This window comes from Taudactylus pleione, unplaced genomic scaffold (assembly GCF_031769625.1).
Source record: "Taudactylus pleione unplaced genomic scaffold, aTauple2 ptg000202l, whole genome shotgun sequence".
Taxonomy (NCBI): domain Eukaryota; kingdom Metazoa; phylum Chordata; class Amphibia; order Anura; family Myobatrachidae; genus Taudactylus; species Taudactylus pleione.
This window is the reverse complement of record NW_028284604.1, coordinates 6,586,953-6,608,783: the sequence shown is the minus strand read 5'-3', so window position 1 is coordinate 6,608,783 and position 21,831 is coordinate 6,586,953. Positions and strand designations below refer to the sequence as shown.

Genomic DNA, 21,831 nt, shown 5'->3' with positions numbered 1-21,831 from the left:
CCCCCCGGGAGGGTTAAGTTTAGGATGCGGGGATAAAGGGTTAGGTTTAGGCACCCATGGGGGGAGGTTAGGGATAGGCACCCCTAAGGGAGGGCTAGGGGGGAGAGCGGAGGGTTAGCATATTTACCACCGGGCGTCGGGATCTTCACCTGTCGGTCTGTCACTGTCGGGATTTGAACCGGCGGCTCTTGAGCTGCCGGCATTTCAATCCCATTCCTCTTAAAACGACCCAGTGATCAGCTATATTTTTACACTACCCTCATCAGAAATACAAATTGGCATGCATTTTATACACCACCACTCCAGCACAAAGTCTTTTTTGTTTGCACCCAGTTGCTAATATAAATTTGCTCCAACCTCAATATCAGCCCCAAAATGTTCTTCAATATATCATGGATACTGTAGATTTCAACACTGAAAACTTAGCTTGCAGATGTTATACTATTGCTGGCACAATCTGCATCTCTGAGATCTTATCCAGCTAAGCCCATTAAATATATTGCAAATTAACAAACTAGACAGCCATAAATATTGCTGCCTATAATTAAAAACGTTATTGTCAAACGCGAAATGTTTTATTGCAGTTTATTACAAATAAGCTGTGTAATTAATGTTGGAAGCACCTGTGGCAGAATGCCAAAGACCAGGCAGGCAGGGGGAGGGTAACTCACCTATTCTCACTAACCGAGGGAAACTGTAAGAACGGATAAGAGTTGCAGAAGGGTTTTAAGACTATTTCTACTCAAAATATCTGTAAGCAGCCACCCCGCAGGTAGAAGTACCCTTCACTCGTCGTATGTTTGCTGGTTGAATAGAGCCAGCAGACACCTCTTCTGTGCTCTGAATGTGCACTGAAACATCATAGGATTAAGTTACTATAACACTTCCTGTCCAATCTGTTCAAACTGTGACTGTAAGGTAAGAAAAGGGGGACTTCCACGCAGGGGAAGGGCAGTATATCAAGATGCATGTTATAGGCTAATTCCACCCAAAACTGAATTTTTTTAAAACAACCCTTGTTTGCCCATTTTTTTTTTTTACTTTCATATATATTCCATAGGTCCTTGTAGGAATCCTCAATCCAATCCTGGCAAAATAAAAACCACATTCGATGACACAAAACTTGTCCCACAAGGGACCCTGCCATGAATAACAGGCTGTCATTCCTATTAAACTTATTGGTCTCACTGTGACTGGTCAGAGAATGAGAAAAGCGATTCTGGCTAGAGCCCAATGTGGGTGGGTTAGTTCTAACCAATAAGCTTGGCTGTTCTCACACACTGACCAATCAGAGCAGCTTGACAGTCGTTTTGCATAGTTTTTATTTTCTACAGACTTTTTTTTCAGCAATATTAGACAAACAGGCATCAGCAGCAGTTTTAGTTTAGAATACCATACCACCCTTTAGTAAATGTGTCCCTGCCTATTCAACTTATATCCATGCCAAAAGCACAGAAATATAATGTAGCTTAGGTAACTATTATGCAAAACATTGGGAATGACCCAGAATTGATGTGTCAACTTTAATAAAGAACACATTTATTCTTATATTACTATTCTGATAGTGTCAGATTTCCCTAATAACACCTCTATTAACTCTGCACTATCTTAATTCAGCAATTCCACTCAGCATTCATTCTCATTACAGCAACATTAGCCGGATGTTCTGAAACCAAAAGAAACTTTGCCAAACAGTACACCGCCACAAATACTGCCACAGTTTTCCATTCCCTGGTGCTCCATCATGCTGGAAAAGGCATTGTTCGTCACCAAATTGTTCTTGGATGGTTGGGAGAAATTGCTCTTGGAGGATGTTTTTGTACCATTCTTTATTCATGGCCGTGTTCTTAGGCAAAATTGTGAGTGGGCCCACTTCCTTGGCTGAGAAGCAACCCCACACATGAATGGTCTCAGGATACTTTACTGTTGGCATGACACAGGACGAAGACTTTTGGAGGATGGCCTGGTGTCAAGAAGGGCAGCAAAGAAGCTACTTCTCTCCAGGAAAAACATCAGGGACAGACTGATATTCTGCAAAAGGTACAGGGTTTGGACTGCTGAGGACTGAGGTAAAGTTATTTCCTCTGATGAATCCCCTTTCAGATTGTTTGGGGCATCTGGAAAAACGCTTGTCCGTAGAAGGAAAGGTGAGCGCTATCATCAGTCCTGTGTCATGCCAACAGTAAAGCATCCTGAGACCATTCATGTGTGAGGTTGCTTCTCAGCCAAGGGAGTGGGCTCACTCACAATTTTGCCTAAGAACACAGCCATGAATAAAGAATGGTACAAAAACATCCTCCAAGAGCAATTTCTCCCAACCATCCAAGAACAATTTGGTGATGAACAATGCCTTTTCCAGCATGATGGAGCACCAGGAAATGGAAAACTGGCAGTGTTTGTGGCGGTGTACGGTTTGGCAAAGTTTCTATTGGTTTCAGAACATCCGGCTAATGTTGCTGTAATGAGAATGAATGCTGAGTGGAATTGCGGAATTAAGATAGTGCAGAGTTAATAGAGGTGTTATTAGGGAAATCTGACACTATAAGAATAAATGTGTAGAAAGAATGGTACCAAAACATCCTCCAAGAGCAACTTCTCCCGAGAAGCTTTTTATTTTAACTTAGTTAAATTTTTTTTACTATAGTTTTTTTCTCCAGAGCGGCAGCGATGGGCTGTCTGTACAGACGCCCACGCTGCCGCTCCTTCTCCCTGCTGGCGCCGCGACGCCAGCACTGAACTGGGGATCGCGGCGGGGGAAGCCAGAGTCTGTACTAGCCGGACTCTGGCTTCCCCCTGGACTGCTGCCGGAAGACGCCGGGGAGATTAAGGTAAGCCGCGCACCGCTGGTTAGCGGCGGTGCGCGGGTTCCTTGTAAATGCAGTCCCATGCCCCCGGTCTAGGGGACAGACCAGGGGCGCTAGCGGTGGCGGCGGGCCCCCCCTCCAGCGGAGGCATACCCCGCCAGACCACTAGACCACCAGGGTAAATTATGCGGCAAGCGGAATGCCGGCAACCCGGGGGTTAAATATGCTAGCCAGGGGAGGAAGCCTTCCCTGTCTAGCGGCTCCTCCCCTCAACTCAGCGCACCTTTCAGCACGGAGTTTGGTGTCGCTGAGCTGCAGAATACTCGGCCACTCCTCTGAGGTCTCCAGCGGCCATTTTCTTACTGGCAGCGCAGATCTTCAGGGAGCACGTGGACCGGTCCCCCTGTGTACCTCTCCCCCGACAAGGACAGTGTACAAAGCACTATAGCCCTCCCAGACACTGAATCTGGGAGGTTGATTGTAGTGGAAAGGTGCAGTGGGTATATCTTCCTGCATGGTATGTGACTTTTGCTAGTGCTGCCTGTCTGTGTCTTTTTACTACTTACTGTCAGCTTATACCTATCCCTTTCCTTCTCCTACAAGCCCTACAGGTGTGCGGGGGAAGGGTGTTTCTACAGACCTCGCCTATATAAATCACGTATTTGTGAGGTCCGTCACATACAGTTGTGTGCTACACAGTACCATATTGTGGGCTGTTGTTCAGCACACTGGTGAGTGCGCACGTTTTCTTCCTAAGTCATGTCTGAGGAGGAGATTGAGCACTCCGGGGCTCCGGTATTGTTCTCCTGCAGGCGTTGTTCTGCAGGAGTGGATAGGGAAGATTTGTCACAGGACGGCCTGTGCGGACGGTGCCAGGCGCTCCCTGGTATGTCTAAACCTCCCATGTCGCAGGAGCCACCATGGGCGATGTTTTCCCAGGTGCTGGTGTCCATCGCGGACCGTCTGTCGGTCCAGACTGCCGCCCCTACTAGGGCGTTGCCTCTGCCTGCCATCCCCCATTCCCCGGGTGTCCCACAATTATTGCAGACTCCCCCGGGGTCTCAGCCTGTTGGTCCCTATGCGGGGTTGCCAATGTATATTCAGTCCACCCCTGTGGCACAGCAGGCTGTGGTGCCGTTTCAGGGTCCTGTGGCAGCTCCTCCACCCTGGGTGGATGCGCTTTCCCACACTGTCCAAGATTTGGCGACAGCATCTTCGGCTTTTCAGTCGATGTTGCGCAGTGACGTGCCCTCCAGGGCGTCTAAACGCTCAGTCATGGCGCAGGCTGCGCATCTTTCGGATTCTGAGGGGTCCTCGGATGATGGTGAGGTGCCTCAGATGCCTCAGTCCAGGAGGTAGACACTAAGTCTTCCATCAATGTGCGGGCTCTTGTTAAGGCGGTGCGGGCCATTCTTCTGATTGAGGATGAGGCACCCGCTCCCAAGTCGAGGTATCCTAGTTTTAAAAAAGCTAAGGTTACTTCTGCAGCGTTCCCCTTGTCTGATCAGTTGACTGATCACATGGCGGTGGCCTGGCAGACACCCAGTAAGCGTTTCCTGCCACAGAAACGCTTGGCGTCCAATTATCCATTCCCGGAAGCGCATTGTAAGAAATGGGAAACTCCGTCTGCAGTCGATTCCCATGTAACACGCCTCATCAGGAGTGCTACTTTGCCATTGCCGTCTATATCCTCGCTGAAGGATCCTACGGACAGGAAGGTGGAGACTTGTCTAAAGTCTATTTATCTCTCAGGGGCTGTAGCCCGGCCGTCCATGGCCATCTCCTGGGTGGCCAAGGCCATTGAGGGGTGGGCCAACGCCTTGGAGGACACGTTTACGGATGAAGCTCCGGACGTCCAGAGGGCGTTGTTAGGACAGATGAGAGATGCCGCCTCCTACATTGGAGAAGCATCGTTGGATGCTAGCCTGTTGACCTCTAGGGTTTCAGCGGCAGAAGTGTCTGCTCGTAGATCCTTGTGGTTGCGGTCTTGGAGAGCAGACGCGGATTCAAAGAAAGGCTTGGAGGCCTTACCTTTTAATGGAGAATTACTATTTGGTCCGGACCTGGGCAAAATAGTAGATACCCTGGCAAAATCCAAGTCAGCCTTCCTCCCTTCAGCTACTACACCTGCTAAGGTCCGGAGCTCGGCCTTTCGTTCCTTTCGGGTTCAGGGCAAGGCAAAGGGTCAGTCCTTCCCGAGGCAGTCCGCACCCAAGACCGCCTCAAAGCCAAAGAAGCAAGCCTGGAGTGCTAGGCGCCCTTCTTCCAAGCAAGAAGATAAGCCTTCTGCGTGATGGGACGGGCCTCCCTCTGGGGGACCCCAGAGTGGGAGGCCGACTTCTTCAATTCGCCCAGTGCTGGCACAATACCACCACGGATGCCTGGGTGCGAGAAGTGGTCTCCCAGGGGTACGCCCTGTCTTTTCGGCACAGGCCGCCTGGCCAGTTTTTTTGCACAAGTCCTTCTCAGGACAAAACCAAGGCCTTGCAGGTTCAGGAAGCCATAGAGGCCTTGCTGACGGCGGGGGTCATTATACCCGTGCCACAGTCTCAACGTGGGATGGGGTATTACTCTACGCTGTTTCTGGTGCAGAAACCCAATGGCTCTCATCGCCCCATCCTCAATTTGAAGTCCCTGAACAGGTTTCTCAGGGTTCCCAAATTCAGGATGGAAACTTTGCGTTCCATCATTCTGGCGATGGACCAGGGGACTATATGGTCTCCCTGGATATCCAGGACGCCTACCTCCATGTGCCTATAGCAACATCGCACCAACGGTTTCTGCGGTTTGCTATTCTCCACAACCACTACCAATTCAGGGCTCTACCCTTTGGTCTCTCCACGGCACCAAGGGTATTTACCAAGGTGATGGCGGTCATGGCGGCTCATCTTCGGAGCCAGGGAATACGGTTGCTACCGTATCTAGACGACCTCCTCTTGCTGGCAAGCTCCCCGGAGGTACTGATCCAGCATCTCCACCTGACGGTCGCTTGTCTACAGGCGCACGGCTGGTTGATCAACTGTAAGAAGTCCTCCCTCATCCCATCACAGCGGATGATTCATTTGGGGGCCCTGCTGGACTCTCGTCAGCAACGGATTTTTCTGACTCCAGAGAAGGTCTCCTCCTTACAGCTGCGGATTCACAGTTGTCTGAGCAGTGGCAGAGTGTCGGTGCACTCAGCGATGAGAGTTTTGGGGTCCATGGTGTCGGCATTCGACATGGTGGAGTTTGCCCTGTTCCATTCCAGGCCCCTGCAGGGGCTGATTCTTTCGGAATGGAAAGGATTGCCACACAGGATCCGCTCTCAGATGCTGGTGTTGTCCTCGGAGGTGCGTCTGTCCCTAGCCTGGTGGCTGCAGACGGCTCATCTCCTAGAGGGGCGCCCCTTTTGGATCCCGGAATGGGTTCTGCTCACGACAGATGCCAGTCTCCGGGGTTGGGGGGCGGAGACAGGCTCCTTGTCACTTCAGGGTCGTTGGTCGGCGGAGGAAGCGCTTCTTCCCATCAACATCCTCGAACTGCGGGCAGTATACAGAGCCCTGCAGTTGTCCGGCAGCGCTCTTCACGGAAGGGCCGTTCAGGTGCAGTCAGACAACGCCACCACGGTGGCGTACATCAATCACCAGGGAGGGACTCGCAGTCGAGCTGCGATGTCGGAGGTGTCCCGCGTCCTGGCTTGGGCGGAGAGCTATCTTCCAGCTCTCTCGGCAGTTTTCATCCCAGGAGTCCTCAATTGGGAGGCAGACTTCCTCAGCCGTTACGACGTGCATCCCGGGGAATGGTCGCTTCATCCAGAGGTATTCCAACTACTCGTGGACAAGTGGGGGCTGCCAGAGCTGGACCTGATGGCGTCCCGTCACAATCACAAGCTGCCTGTGTACGGGTCAAGGACAAGGGACGCAGGCGCAAGTCTGATAGACGCGCTGTCGGTGAAATGGCTGTTTCAACTGGCTTACTTGTTCCCTCCGATATCTCTGCTGCCTCGGGTCCTGCGCAAGTTCAAACAGGACGGAGGCACACTGATCCTGGTGGCCCCAGCGTGGCCCAGAAGGCCGTGGTACTCCGATCTGCGGAGCCTGTCCATCGACGCTCCGTACCTCCTACCTCAACGGCGGGACCTGTTGTCTCAGGGGCCCTGTCTTCACCCGGATCTGGGTCGACTATCTTTGACGGCGTGGCTCTTGAGACAGCCGTCCTGAGGTCTCGGGGCTTTTCTAGCTCCGTTATTACCACCATGCTGAGGGCGCGCAAGCCTGCTTCCGCGAGGATCTATCACAGAGTGTGGCACACTTTCTTTCAGTGGTGCGAGGCCAGAAACTATGATCCCCAGGTGTTCCGGGTTTCGCGTATTCTGGCTTTCCTTCAGTCGGGTTTGGACTTAGGATTACGTCTTTCTTCGCTGAAGGTGCACGTGTCTGCTCTGTCGGTGTGGTTCCAGCGCAGGATCGCTGCTATGCCGGACGTACACACCTTTTTCCAGGGAGTTTTGAGAATCCAGCCTCCCTTTGTGCCACCTGTGGCCCCGTGGGATTTGGCGGTGGTTCTTCGGGCCTTACAGGGTCCGCCTTTTGAGCCCTTGGAGTCAGTGGAGCTCAAGTGGCTAACTTTTAAAACTGTTTTCCTCTTGGCAATTGCTTCTGCCAGGAGGGTTTCAGATTTGGGGGCGCTTTCTTGTCGTCCCCCTTTTCTGATTTTTCATCAGGACAGAGCGGTGCTTCGCACTCGTCCTGAGTTCCTGCCTAAGGTGGTTTCCAGGTTCCACATTAATCAGGAAATTGTTGTACCAGCCTTTCAGTCGCCTGATCTTTCGGCTGGGGAGGCTTCCTTAGACGTTGTCCGTGCACTCCAGGTTTATGTGGACCGGACTAGTTCTGTGAGGAAGTCGGATTCTTTGTTTATCCTCTTTGGTTTTCACAAGAGGGGTTGGCCTGCCAACAAACAGACTCTAGCCTGTTGGCTTCGTTCTGTTATTATTGAGGCTTATATGCAGGAGGGTTTACCTGTTCCAGCCTCTGTTAAGGCTCATTCCACTCGGTCTGTGGGCCCTTCTTGGGCTGCTAGCCGTGGCGCCTCTGCTGTTCAGCTCTGTAAGGCGGCCACCTGGTCTTCCATTCAGACCTTTTTAAGGTTCTATGCGTTTGACACCTTTGCCTCTCAGGATGCATCCTTTGGGCGCCGGGTTCTCCTATCAGCACAGGAGCGTCCCCGCCCTTAGTTGGACTGCTTTGGGACATCCCCAAGGTCACCCTGTGGACCCCTATGGACCCTGAAGTAGAAAACAAGAGATATGGTAAGAACTTACCTTTGTTATCTCTGTTTCTACGAAGTCCATAGGGTCCACAGGGCACCCGCCCTGACACACCTGGCTTCATATGGGCTCTGTGACTGGTCACCGGTTTTCCGTCTCCCATTTCTGTGAGTATGGTTCTTGTGTGTTCCAGTCTTCCTTCTCTCTGTTTCGTCTCCTCATCCGGCCTGGGCTGCTTACCAACTGAGGTGCCTGTGGCTCGGGGGCGGGGTATAGGGGAGGTTGGACCCAAGTGCATCCTGGGAGCAGCTGAAAGCTTTAACTCCGTGGTGCCCAAGGATCCAGGATCCAGCTATACCCCAAGGTCGCCCTGTGGACCCTATGGACTTCGTAGAAACAGAGATAACAAAGGTAAGTTCTTACCATATCTCTTGTTATTCTGACAAACTCCAAGCATTCAATAGGCAAGAATGGCCGGCCATCAGTCAGTATATGGCCCAGAAGTTGATTGACAGCATGCCAGGGAGAATTGCAGAGGTCTTGAAAAAGAAGGGTCAACGCTGCAAATATTGATTTTTTTGCATAAACTTAATGCAATTGTCAATAAAAAATGTTGACACTTATGAAATGCATGTAATTTTACTTCAGTATACCGTAGTAACATCTGACAAAAAGGTCTAAAACCACTGAGGGGTCTATTTACTAAGCAGTGTTAGGAGACAGAGTGAAAAGTGATAAGTAAGTGATAAGGTGCCAGCCAATCAGCTTCCAACTCATTTTTCAAACACAGCCTGTGAGATGACAGTTTGGAGCTGATTGGCTGGTACCTTATCACTTTCTTATCACTTTTCACTCTGTCTCCTAACACTGCTTAGTAAATAGACCCCTGAAGCAGCAAACTTTGTGAAAATCAACTCACCACCGGAGCGGCATTCCGGACACTGCCCTTCTTTTCCAGCCAGATGTAAATCGGGAGTTGTATCAAACAGGTCAGCCCGTATTGTGCACACTATCACTGGTGTTTACAGCCTACATTGTAAGGCTATTGCAAGTGATTTGTATCATTTACTATTTGGGATCAATTGACATTATTTCTTCACCATCTATTCGTGACTTCTATTACACTTACAATATTGCACAGCAGTGCATGGAGGATAAATATATGCTTATTGGAGAATAATTCAGACATTTTATTTTTAATGTACACTATAGTGCTTATTTTAAGGCCTTTTTTCTCCTTCCGGATTATAGTAGAGTATGTGGTACCCTTGAAATATATTTTCAACTACAGTCCATTTTATCAACACTTTTGTTACCCCATACGAGATACATGGTCCCTATTTGTCTATTTATGTATTTTGTGTATTTTATGTTTAGATATTTTCATGGTCAATAGACCTTTTACAATACAATAAACAATTTTGGTCTCTTCCATTCGAGGGGTCAGCCACCCCTCAGAGAGCTGTATACGATTACCATTTTCATCCCATTTAGAACCACAGCGCCTGATTGTGTTGTGTTTGTACCAGATGTAAGGCAATTGACCTTTACCAGTATTATCTAAAAGCTTCCACAATACTTGCAATAAGATAATAATAGGCAAACATTACATCTTTTTTTCTTAAGATGTATTGTAACATAAAGCACAATAACATTAAACAACTAATTTTGAGTTGCAGTGCTTTGCAATAAAAACATCAAAGAGAACAACATTTCAGCGTCCGATTTGTTGCTGAGGAAGTCTGAATTTGGACAAAATGCGTTAAAGCTCATTTGGGACACTTCGGCCCTTGAACCAGATACTTGCTATGCACTTCTTTGTTGCCACCTAATTATCTGAGATAAACCTCTCCATTTCTGAAGTATTGTATAGGAATTTTATTATGCTGGGGGAAGGAGGGTTAGGTTATGCTGGGGGAGGTTAGGGTTAGGCACAAGAGGGAGGGTTAGGGAGAAACACTAACTGGAATGCCGGGGGATATCAGCTCTGACCCGGAAGTCACTGTCACATGACCGCCAGGACCCGGAGCCACGCTGGAGCCGCTACAGCCATCAGGGACTATATGTCAGCCTTCTAACATTTCATAAATGTATACACGATGAATGTTGACAAAATCAACATTGACATTATGACCATGTTGATATTCTCATGTCGACAGTATGACTGTTGAAATATCATACCCAACCTTTTCTGATGGCAGACCTGGTAGTGGGACTGGGTAGGCCCAGTCATTGACACACTGTGTGACTAGTCTATTTTTCACCTTCTTATATATGCAGCAGTAGCTGCTCTTATCTATCTTACACTTTTTTACACTTCACCTTCTCTCATTAGAGTGATGCCCTGGGGTGGCTCAGCTGAGCCTGTTTGGGAATGCCCTGTGCTCTGGATTTCAACCCTAGTAGGTTAGGGACCTACCCTCAGAGGTTACCTGGGCGCGGTGGGTAGGCCCATAACCATGGCCATGATTATGCTAAAACCTCTATGTATTGCAAAATTCTATTGCATAATGTATTATATATAATTAGTAATGTTGGAGTTGTGCACTTGTACTTTCTCTTCTTGTGTTTGCAACAATAGTCTCCACAGGTAGCACCTTCCATTATATATATATATTCAGGGTGTGCAGTCTAGGGTCCCCTTTTCTATATAGTCCATGATAATGCCATTGAAGTGAAAGAAAAGACTGCTGATGGAAGTATATATTCACTGCTGGTATAATACAGGCATCTCTGTTGATATATAGTCACTGCTAGTATAGTATGTCGACTCTCTAGGGATAGATGGCCTAACTCAGAGTCTTACACAATGCCGATGCTCAGAGTTGAGCAATTATTTTGCTACTGTGCGGAAATCCATAAGAACATGCGTAACACAGTGTATACGCACAATGGTGCTGTCGCTATTGTCATGCACGGTATCAGAATTTTTTTGGAAAGTGCTGGGAGTTCCTGGGCCGTGACTGGGAGGTGGCTAAACAGGGGCACCAAGATGGTCCATCTTATGGGAGTGTTGCGGGTGTGTCGCTGAAGTGTTTTGCATACACAGGCGCTCAATCGCTCACATTGGAGGCAATAATCAGTTGTAGAATCTGCAGCTGCCATAGGGCCGTTGCAAGTTTTGATGTTACAAGTGATAGTAGCATCTAAAGACGTACCAAGCGGTATTACAGCGTCTCAAGACTCTCAAAGTGGGTGTCTCAGTCCTTGCACATGCATACGCACAAATGTACAACAGGGATGGGCTTTGCATAAAGTCACAGCCCCGCCTATGTCCACTTCTGAATCAGGCCCAATGTGTGCACTTGGTATCCTCATATGAGCACTGCTAGTATATGACAGCTCTTCTACTATAATATGGGTAGTGCTGTATTATATGGGCATATATACTCATATGGCCATACATGAGGGGCACTCCTGGTATGATATGGATTATGATGCTGGTATATTGCCATTATATTATGGCACCTCAGCTGTTTTATTAATGTGAGCACTGCTGGAATAATAAGAGTGTATAATCATATGGCGCTAGCGACAGTCATATTGAGATTGTTGAAAAAAATGGACACCACTGGTGTGTATCTCTCTCTCTCTCCCTCCCTCCCCCCCTCTCTCTCTCTCCATTATAATACATAAGCAATGCTATTATGAAACTACAATGCAGCAGCTGATGAATGAAGATTATCTGGTTATTTGAAATGGGGAGGGGACAAAACTGCTCCTCAAGTTCCGCTTTTCATCTTATTTTGGCTCTGGCTCTGAACATGAATCAGTATGCTGTATTTATGGAATGAAGGTTGCTGCAGGTTATTACTGAATGTTCTTGTGGTCATGCTTACCTATTTTCAGGGGAGCATCGGGTGCAGGTGTAGCATAGAGCAGATTTTCTGGCTTCAGATCTCGGTGAACAATCCCATTTTCATGCAAATACTAGGGACAGAAAACATTTCATTAGTCCCATTTTACTGTGTCAGTCGTTGCTTAGTGTCCTATGTAGGATTATTACATTTTCGACCTTTAGAAAACACAGTTGCAGTTAGAGATGTGTGGGTTCGGTTTTACTCGGTTATGTTCGGATCTAAACAAACAGCATCTTTTTGGTTATCTGCTATCACGTGTTTTGGATAGCCAATAAAATAAATCCGAACTAATCCGAACTTGTGGTAATTTTGGCGAAAAGATCAGAGTAAAACCGAACCCGCACATCTCTAGTTACAGTATTCTAGGTTGTTTTCAAAACTAACAGTTACCGGCTCAATAAAATGATTCTGGTGATTTTGTTGCAGTGTTGCGGTAGTATGAAACTGATTCGTTAAAATCCAACACGGACTTCTTCATTCAATTACTGATTTTCAACTACCTGTTGTGATGCAGCAAGATTCCCTTAAAGTCCATCCCTTTCTCCTGAATGGAATACAGACAAAGTGCACCCATACTGAATGCACGCTTTGCAATGTCACCTGTATATATGGCACAGCAGAAGCTAACTGCTGAGATTTGATGCCTCTTATTTTTCAATTTGTCACTGTCCAGGGCTGATTTAAAAGTGGAGAGGGTCCGTGTGCAGTCACTATGCTGACTGACTCCTCCATCTCTCCCCAGGGCATGCGCCAAGCAGTCTCCAGCACTGTGTTAGAGTTTACTGCTCTTGTGCAAAGCTCTAGGATGGTGCCTACACCATTTTCCCAGTGATTTCAGCGGGGATTGTCGGAGAGGTAAGTATAGTCTATGGGTGGAGGGTGTGCAGTGTGGGCCCCCTTGGACCATTGTGCCCCACACACCCTTATGGATATGCCCATGGCACTGCTCATAGAGTAGTGACCAAAATCAATGTAGGCATACCATAATGCTCTTATGGTGTTAAATAGACTATGTCAATGTTTTGGTAGTAGCTTACAGTACCCATATGAATTACATTTGACACAAAGGAACAGTAGTAAAAGTAGAGTACTGTATTACTGGTCAACATGATGGAACAACAGTACCTGCTTGCTCATGTGTGCATATAATTAAGTCCAAGGCAATTTGTCATACAACTATAATATCCAGCGATTACATCAACTGGTGGGAAAAGAAGAACTCTCTGTTATTCAATGATTAATCATAAGGACATAGTAGATGCATGCTTTGTCAATGAGTTTTACTGCCATTATATTCCTATTACTTTTCTCTCCTGTACAGTAGCAGAGGGTTTAATAACCATGACGACAAAACAACCACGTGACTTATTGCTTGGGCATTTTGTAACAACTACTTTTTAATTAAATTGTTCCAAGAAATCACCCATGTACCATACCCTTATGGCTATACTAACGGATGGTCATTTTAGGCGGAAGAATGAGACACCTGTCTTAGGCAGCAGCTTAGACCATCTTGTTAATATTTGTGCACATTATTTATTCCCCTTATAATGCCTATGAAATGAGAAGATATTACCATATGCTACCAAAAGAAAACCTCACGTGTAATTATAAAATATCTTCGCAGTCACTCTTGTAAAAGTCAGTCCCAGGAATCTGGTTTCTCAGTAATTAACCATCCAGCTTTAAAGGCATACTGATTGGTCTCAAGCAGACAGACTCATATACTCTTATAACACTTTCTACAAATTATCCTTTTAAACCAACTTTACTCTTTTATGTAAAAGGTTTTCTAAAAAAAATTCCTTTGAAGTGTATATATCAGATTAGAGTGACTCAATGCCTTCCAGCACCCAGCAGAATAAAATATTCCAGGTCAGGTGTGAGCAGCAATTGTACATGAGATGAAATCACATGTAACACCAATCCAGACAGCCAGGCACATGATGCATATTTCATCTGTAACATCACACTGCTAAGTACTGTCACAGCTTATCTGAGGGGGAGAAATGTAGCTCTGTCCAGCAAGATAATCAGACAGGATTTGGGCACATGGTCATAGAGAGCCTATCACTATGCTCCTTTTTGACCCAACCTTAGCAAAATATTATACTGCTCTTTTTAACCAATGAATTACTTGATACTGTAGGTGTTATACCTGCATGACCAGACACCGTTTTTTGTTGATTTTTGTATTAAAACCTTTTATTTTATTTCGAGGTTTAGCCAAGGAAATTCATTGATTTTAGAAGGTAAATTAGGATTCTCCCTTTAGCATACTAATTTATAGGATCTTAATGCAAATTGACCTCAGGGCCAGTTTAAACACCACATATGCCTGGGACTAAAAATGATCAAAGGGCTTATTATGACAAGCAGAGGAGCTATATGTGGGTGTCTACACCCTGTACACTATCGGCCCCTATGTCACCTTAAATACATAAAAATGTATACTTTTGTGCAGAAAATAGAAATACAATTTTAATACATATTGATCATATGATTAATTGCTAACTGTGTGACAAACTGGGCAGCTGGTCAACATCTTGCTCTTATGATAATGGGCCTATTTTTATGTGGTGGCCTGGAGCTGTAGTCCCATCCGCCCAGTTAATCTGACCCTGGATGACGTTCACTCTGTATAAGATCCGTCACAGTTATATGATCTAAAATGAACTGTAAACATATTACACAGTTTTCTAAGTTGGAATAGTGTAGTTACACGCTGGCGTAAGGAATTATTATTAAAACCAAACGTGTATTTGTGGTATATTTCATAGCTTTTTAAAGCATTATTAAAAGGTTACATTTATATTTAAAATTCAAACATCTGATTATAAAATATATCAGACATATTCAGCAGGAAAGGATATTCTCTTTTTCTGCTCCTGCTGCAGACACAGCTCTTAGGATGAGTAATCCCTATTCTCTGACAGTGACATTTCAGGCAGGCCGGTAAAAGTATGTCAAATGATAATGATTTAGACATCTAGTAATAGAAGCTGATATGAAATACCCTGTGCTGTAGAGATGTCTCTGCTTTAAGCATAATGAAAAGATACTCGCAACCTTTTGAGAGCAGAGGCTAATGGTTTCTGTGTAATTGAATGACACAATCGGCTAAACTTTGCACATGTTTTAGAACAATGACTATTTCTAGATGAAAATCATGGATGAGTCATGGTAACAAAATGCATAAAAGCAGAATTCTCAGTACTTCACCAAGATGGGGATGTAGTCAGAATACCGACGCCCGGGAAACCGTTTGACCAAATCCTGGCATCGAAATATCGATTTAGGACTAAAGATAGGCGTCTAAACCACAACGCCTATCTTTAGCCCGACTACGGAATCCCAACAGGCGGCTTCCCGAACGAAGGTAAGCGGGGACAGGGTTAGCGTTAGCTACGGGGGGGAAGGTTAGGCTTAGGCACTCCAGGGAGGACTTAGGGTTAGGCACCCACCAGGTAGGGTTAGGCACAACTGGGGGGGAGGGTATGGATAGGCATCCCCCCCGGGAGGGTTAGGGTGCAGGAAGGGAGGTTAGGTTTAGGCACCCCCGGGGGCACTTAGGGTTAGGCATTACCCCGAGAAGGTTAGGTTAGGGTGCGGGAAGGGGGGGTTAGGTATAGGCATCCCCGGGGTTAGGCACCACCCAGGGAGTATTAGGCACCCCTAAGGGAGGCTTAGGGGGGGAAGGGTACTTACCTTAGCCCTCGGGATTCTGCTTGTTCAGGCTTCCGGCGTCGGCATATCACAAGGCGGCTATTCAGTCATCGGGATTTCATACCCAACCCGATGTGAAGGCATCGGCGTTCCTGCAAGTTGGCCTGAAGTGAATGCAAAAAAAGATTGTCTCATGAGCATGTTATGGGAGTGTGACGGACCTGTCAGTGAACACAGCTTTGTTCTCAAAAGCAGAGCCGCAACCACAGGGGCGGATTTCCAATGTCCACTGATGTTGAAAGTCGGCGTCTGAGGACTTGAAATTTCCGGTGCTCACAATTGCAGAAGGGAAAGGCTGAGACTAGCATTTGCATATTATCGCAGCTGCAAATCCGAAAAAAAAAATCACACCCGCGCGTGTATTAGGGTCCACCTCTGAATCAGGCCCTGTGTGATATTGTCAGTGAGAATTTTCTGAGAATAAAATAATGTACTGTTAAAAGGCAAATATGAGATATAGTTGTTACTACTTCCCATATTATTTTTATAAACTTTTAAAAAAGTTTTCGTTTCAAATTACATAAAAAAAAGTTTTCAGAATTTATTGTCTAGTGCTTTCTTATGTTCTACTAAAACAAGTATTGCTTTTTTCAGATTTTAACTATCACCCATACTGGCTAATATAAATGTCACAATTTACACACTGAGGGCCTGATTCAGACCCGGTCGCAAGTGCTGAGCGTTCGCAACCAGGTCGATGGTGGCCCACAGTGCATGCGCACGACGGAGCCGGTGCGAGACCCGGCTAGCGATGGGCAATCCGTCGCTCCGGGTCTCACACCAAAAGGGGCGAGCTGTCGATGTTGAGTGACAGCTCGCCCCGTTTGGTGGGCGGGCCGGGGGGGGTGGCTGCCCAAATGGAGGCGTTCCCGAGGGAATGCTTGCCATTTGGGGGCGGCCCCACTTACATCACAAGTGATGTCAGTGGAGAGCTTCCGGCTCTGTTAGAGCTGAAAACTCTCTGGGGCTTGCGATGAATGAGACTCTACCACAAGGGTCTCGTCGCAAGCCCGATGGTCGCGATGGTCTTGACCATCACGACCATCATCATGGCCTCTCGCTATAGCTGTGGGTGGTCACCCACAGCTATGAGAGCGGCCGGGAAGCCGCTCATAAAAAACCAGCGCCCTCCTTGATTCAGAGCAAGCGGTCGCTTTTTGCGAGCGCCTCTGAATCAGGCCCTGAATTAAGAGACCTGAGGAAATAGTACTTGTGAGCAAAGGTGAAGGAATGAATTTGGCAAGATTTGGAATACAGAATGACATATTTTGGCTGGCTTTATGGTCTGGAAAAAGCTTACAAACCAAATGATATATAAAAAAAAATAAATGTCGACTAATATTTCTGCACTACTGATCATTGGCGAAATTAATTTTATCATTTATGCATACAAAAATGCTACATTCTTAACAGAACAAACCACTTAAATGCTGCAGCCATTAAAATAAGCTGACAGCAGTATCACACAAGGTAAGATAATGTATCACATAATAAATAGTACACACAAAAAAACTATAATAAAAGTCCACCTGCTCCATAAGGCAGCATCCAGATTCATTACATTATTGCTCAATGCAAATTATTAAAATTCATAGATATTCAAAGTAAAAAGCAAATGTAGGCATGTAGTAGTCCAGACAGTAATTACTCTAGCTAATAGGACCAAAGTAGCAGTAATGATTTCATGGCTGTGCTAACTTTAGTAGACTATTAACCAATGCATGGGTGCAAAGCGTATTGTCATAGGACATAGGGCCTGATTCAGAGCTGGACGCTCTTTAAGAGCGCTCGCTCTGAATCAGGGTGGGTTTTTTTTGGAGCGGCCTCCTGGCCACTTGCTAAGCTGTGGGTGACCACCCACAGCTTTTGCGAGCGGCCAGGTGATGGTCGCGACCATCAGGGCTTGCGACGAGACCCTTGTGGTAGGGTCTCGCCCGTCGCAAGCCCCAGAGAGCTTCCTACTTTAACAGAGCAGGAAGCTCTCCACTGACATCATTGGTGATGTCAGTGATGCCTCCCACAAACGGCAGACATTCCTTCGGGAACGCCTCTGTTTGTGTAGCCACCCCCCCTTCCTGCCTACAAAATGGGGCGAGCTGTCGATCTAGAACGACAGCCGTCCCTTTTGTAGTGAGTCCCGGAGTGAGAGAATTTCTCGCTCCGGGGCTTGCGCATGCGCGCAGCATGTGCCGTGCGTGCGCAGTAACTCACCATCGACCCGCTTGCGAGCGCTATGTGTTCGCGAGCGGGTCTGAATCAGGCCCATAATCCGTGTGCCATGGCTTCCTATCACCAACTGTCATTTTTCAGATTCATCCAAGTCTTGTTTGCCGACTTCAGGATTCCAGTGGTCAACTGTCCACATCTGGACAAAGCTGTAACTATAAGCTGTGGGACAGGGAGAATATACACCATGGGATGTGTAGTGATACACATCATTGTCATGGTCTGTGCAGTCATTACCACAACCAACATTATTCACCTCTGCTCTCAGAGGCTTCACTATGATTAAAGAATATGTACATACATACAGTATGTAAACCTGCCCATTAAAATGTACAGTTCACTTACGGTGAGCTGCACCACAACATACAGTTTAATTTGCAAAACTGTCGAAACTGGATTATTGGCTGAGACAAGATCAGTTTAAAATTGAAGCGTGCACGACGCCATCTTGCGAATGGCAGCTAGACTCCATTTTAGAAACAAGAATCTACAAGACGCCATTTTGCGACCAGCGCCATTTTAAGTTACAACTCACAAGCTAAGTACAGATGGCAATGTTTTTGATAATCTACCAAGGGCAACTGGAAGAACAGCTTCCTGAGAAAAAGTAAATAGAATAGACAATGAGTGTTTTTACATACAAATTGGGAATCCCTGTATGCAGACAAGTATAGTTGTGGCAATTGTAATATAATCCAGGCATTGATCTACACAATTGGATTTGTCTGAATCCTAAACAGATTTTAGCCCCACACCCAGTCAGGATGGCCCCAGCTTCACAGCTTGGGGTAACACATTTGCATTCACACAAGAGTCTGAGAGAATAAAAAGCTTTTCTTTTGAGCCTGGGAAAGGTGGGGGCTGCTGAGATAGGGGGCATGTGGAACTATAATGCTCAGCAATCCACACTGCTACGTGTTCACTTAGTAAGTGAGATTTAAGTGCACCATTTTCTCATACACACATTAATACGCACAATTGCGCTGGTAACTAATCGCATATTAGCGAATGCATAAGACCTTGTATGAAAACACTGTTTTATTAGCTAAATGCGCACGCATCTGTCCCCAGTTAACTAGCGTCTTTATATCAAACCCTGTATACTCACACATTACATATCCACATAAAAGGTTTAATAAGCTTTAAGGTATAAGATTTAAGTTGGTTCAGTTAGTATAAATGCTGTGAAATAAAGATATTTGATAACTAAGGTTTTATACATGCTAAGAAAGCCGTGTTTGGTTTCGTATTGATGCGTACTCTTTCAACAGAATTCCGGTATTATCGGTGTGGAGATCACATCATGCATTCTCAACTTATGGACCACAGAGACTTCAAGCAACAAAATGTATATTATATGAACAACTGTTAGGATGATTGTATGGGGCGGGAGGGCAGAGACCCCCAGTTGTTGGAGGCTGGGTTGAGTCTATTTGAACCAGCCTGTTAAACGCTCTGTAACAGATGCTTCTCCCATGGGAACCAATGGCATCAGCAACAAACTTCTCTATTGTCCTGTCTATTCTGGGGGGGTATAAATATGTGTGCTCAAGCACTGGGTTTTTAGTCTTCTTGCTGAATGCTGAATGATGACGGGGTTTCTTGCTGATGCCTAACATCTGGACCAGAAAGTGCTGTGTATGTATACTGTACTTGGGGTCTGTATAATTCCTTTGCGTCTAATTGTGTCTGGATCAATAGCGTGTAACTGACTGTACTTTTTACTTGAATTATACTTTGTGCTTCGGAACCACACGTTCCAAGTCTGGAGTCTTTTATTTACTGTATGACGGCATACGCAAATTGGCGTCATCCTTAGAGGTTTATAGGTAGGATTTTAGAAGGTACAGGCAGAGGTATATAGAGGTTCTGATCCAGTATCATCACTGCGCATACCCAATGGCAGCAACTTCTCCTTCCAAATCTGCTGTGTGTGTGAATCTGAGTGCTCAATCAGTACATTGCACTAGAGAGCAGCAAGAAGAGACAAGAGTCTTACCAAGAGGTGGGAGAATGTGTATTTAAAAAACACTTCTGTCTACTACTGGTAATATCATGTATGAAGTGTTAAGCTGGCCATATACCCACGCGATTTCTGTCCGATTGCACGATGTTCGACGCATTGTACAATCAATCGTGTAGAAATCGTGCATTTTTTCTCCGGATACGATCCGATGCGCGCTCCCATAGCTCCTAAATTGGACCGTATGATCAGATGTGCAGCACATCTTGTCCGCCGTGTTCGTATGCTGATCGTGCCCTGTTTTTTTTTATCATACGAAGCATCGTGCGTCTGAGCGGCTTCATTTAAAGAAGAAAAAAAAAAGACTGATACACGCATGCATCTGTCTGTAATAAAATAAGTACAGATGCAGGGATGGTTCAGTGAACCACCCGTGCATCTGTTAGCCCAGGGCTATCCCCGCCACCCCTGGTGGCGGTGAGTGGCGGGTTGATTGGGTGGTGTGGTGTAAATAAATAATAGCAAACATTGCCTTTACAGGTAGAACTGCAGGTCCCAGCAAGCCTGCCCTGCATGTTGGTACTTGGAGAACCACAAGTACCAGCATGCAGGGCATTAAGGGCCCATTAGTACCTGTAAAAAATGTTTAAAAAAACACAGGACACACACACCGTGACAGTATAAGTTTATTAAACATACATGCACTCACACATACACACACACATGTACACATACTTACCTATGTATCCCTGTAGCTATCGGTCCACTTCTCCGGTAAAGTATCCATAGGGGACCTATGCGAGGTTCTGTCCTCTTCATTCTAAAGTAGGTAGGCATCCCACGTACTTTTTTCGCAGATGCACGGATGGTTCTCACTGAACCATCGCCGCATCTGTACTTATTTTATTACAGACAGATGCATGCATCATGGATTCACCCGTGCGTGTATCAGTCTTTTTTTTTTTTTTTTTTTACAAATGAAGCCGCTCACACGACGGACGCACGATGCATCGTATTGTGAGATCATATGTACATCGTGTGTCAATCGTGTGGCCGGGACTGCCAGGGAGCTCAGGGGAGTCGTAGGGAAATCATATGATGAATCGGATGTTATGCTTGTCGTGTAGGTGTATGGCCAGCATTACATACGCTGCATTTTGTATGAGGCATGTCTATAGTTATTAAGTGCTGATTATGTACTATTCATGGGCTGGACACACTTGGCCTAAAATCAAGCATTTGGAACCTCCTCCCCTCTAGATATCCAGTGTTTGCCTGTCATGTGGTGTGCTGCATTCTGTAAGTCAATGTTTCAACGACTCCCAACTTTCTTAATTGTTAAATGAAGAATTCCCACCGGAACTTCACTTGCACAAGAGATACGTTTGATGTTAGGTTAATTCTCATTTGAACTTCAATATACATGTCCAACAACTGATTACCCCCTTGTATATTAGTTGGATGTTATCAGAGGGCATCCTGGGTGCCAAACTCAACCATGACAACTACTGTATTTGGTGCTGGCATTGTGCCTATCAACCTAGAAGGTGACAAGCATGAAGCAGTGCACCCAGCTTAGGAACCACTGTGCTAAAAAATGACGAATGAGCATAAGTTACACATTTACTGTAGTTAAGTACAGATGTGTCCAAATACATCTATCTACCGTGCACTACAAGTCGCGCTACACAATGCGAGAGCTCTGAGCTTTTTGTGCGACTTTTTACTTCAAATGCATCTTATTCGCACAGAGATACAAATAAGTAGCACATGCAACTTCTGCTGATTAAAATGATATGCACCATGCCTATGTTCTGTGTGCGACTGCGGGTGTATCTGCATGCTAAACACTACGTTACAGTGTTACAGCCGCTGACACTGTAACGTAGCATTTCACATGCAGATACAGTCGCAGTCACTCACAGAATATAGGTATGCTGCATATCATTTGAATCAGCAGAGTCTGCTTGTGCTATCTATTCATGTGCGAATAAAATGCATTTG

General features: G+C 46.0%; 1 protein-coding gene across 3 annotated transcripts in view; it reads right to left on the bottom strand.

Moving 5' to 3' along the window:
• Positions 1-21,831, bottom strand: part of CAMK4 (calcium/calmodulin dependent protein kinase IV) — a 284,083-nt gene that overhangs the window by 50,211 nt on the left and 212,041 nt on the right. For all 3 annotated transcript variants that reach the window (XM_088477684.1, XM_088477682.1, XM_088477683.1), the window contains one exon: positions 11,892-11,982. In XM_088477684.1, the coding sequence (XP_088333810.1) occupies positions 11,892-11,982 (91 nt within the window). The remainder of the gene's footprint in view (positions 1-11,891; positions 11,983-21,831) is intronic.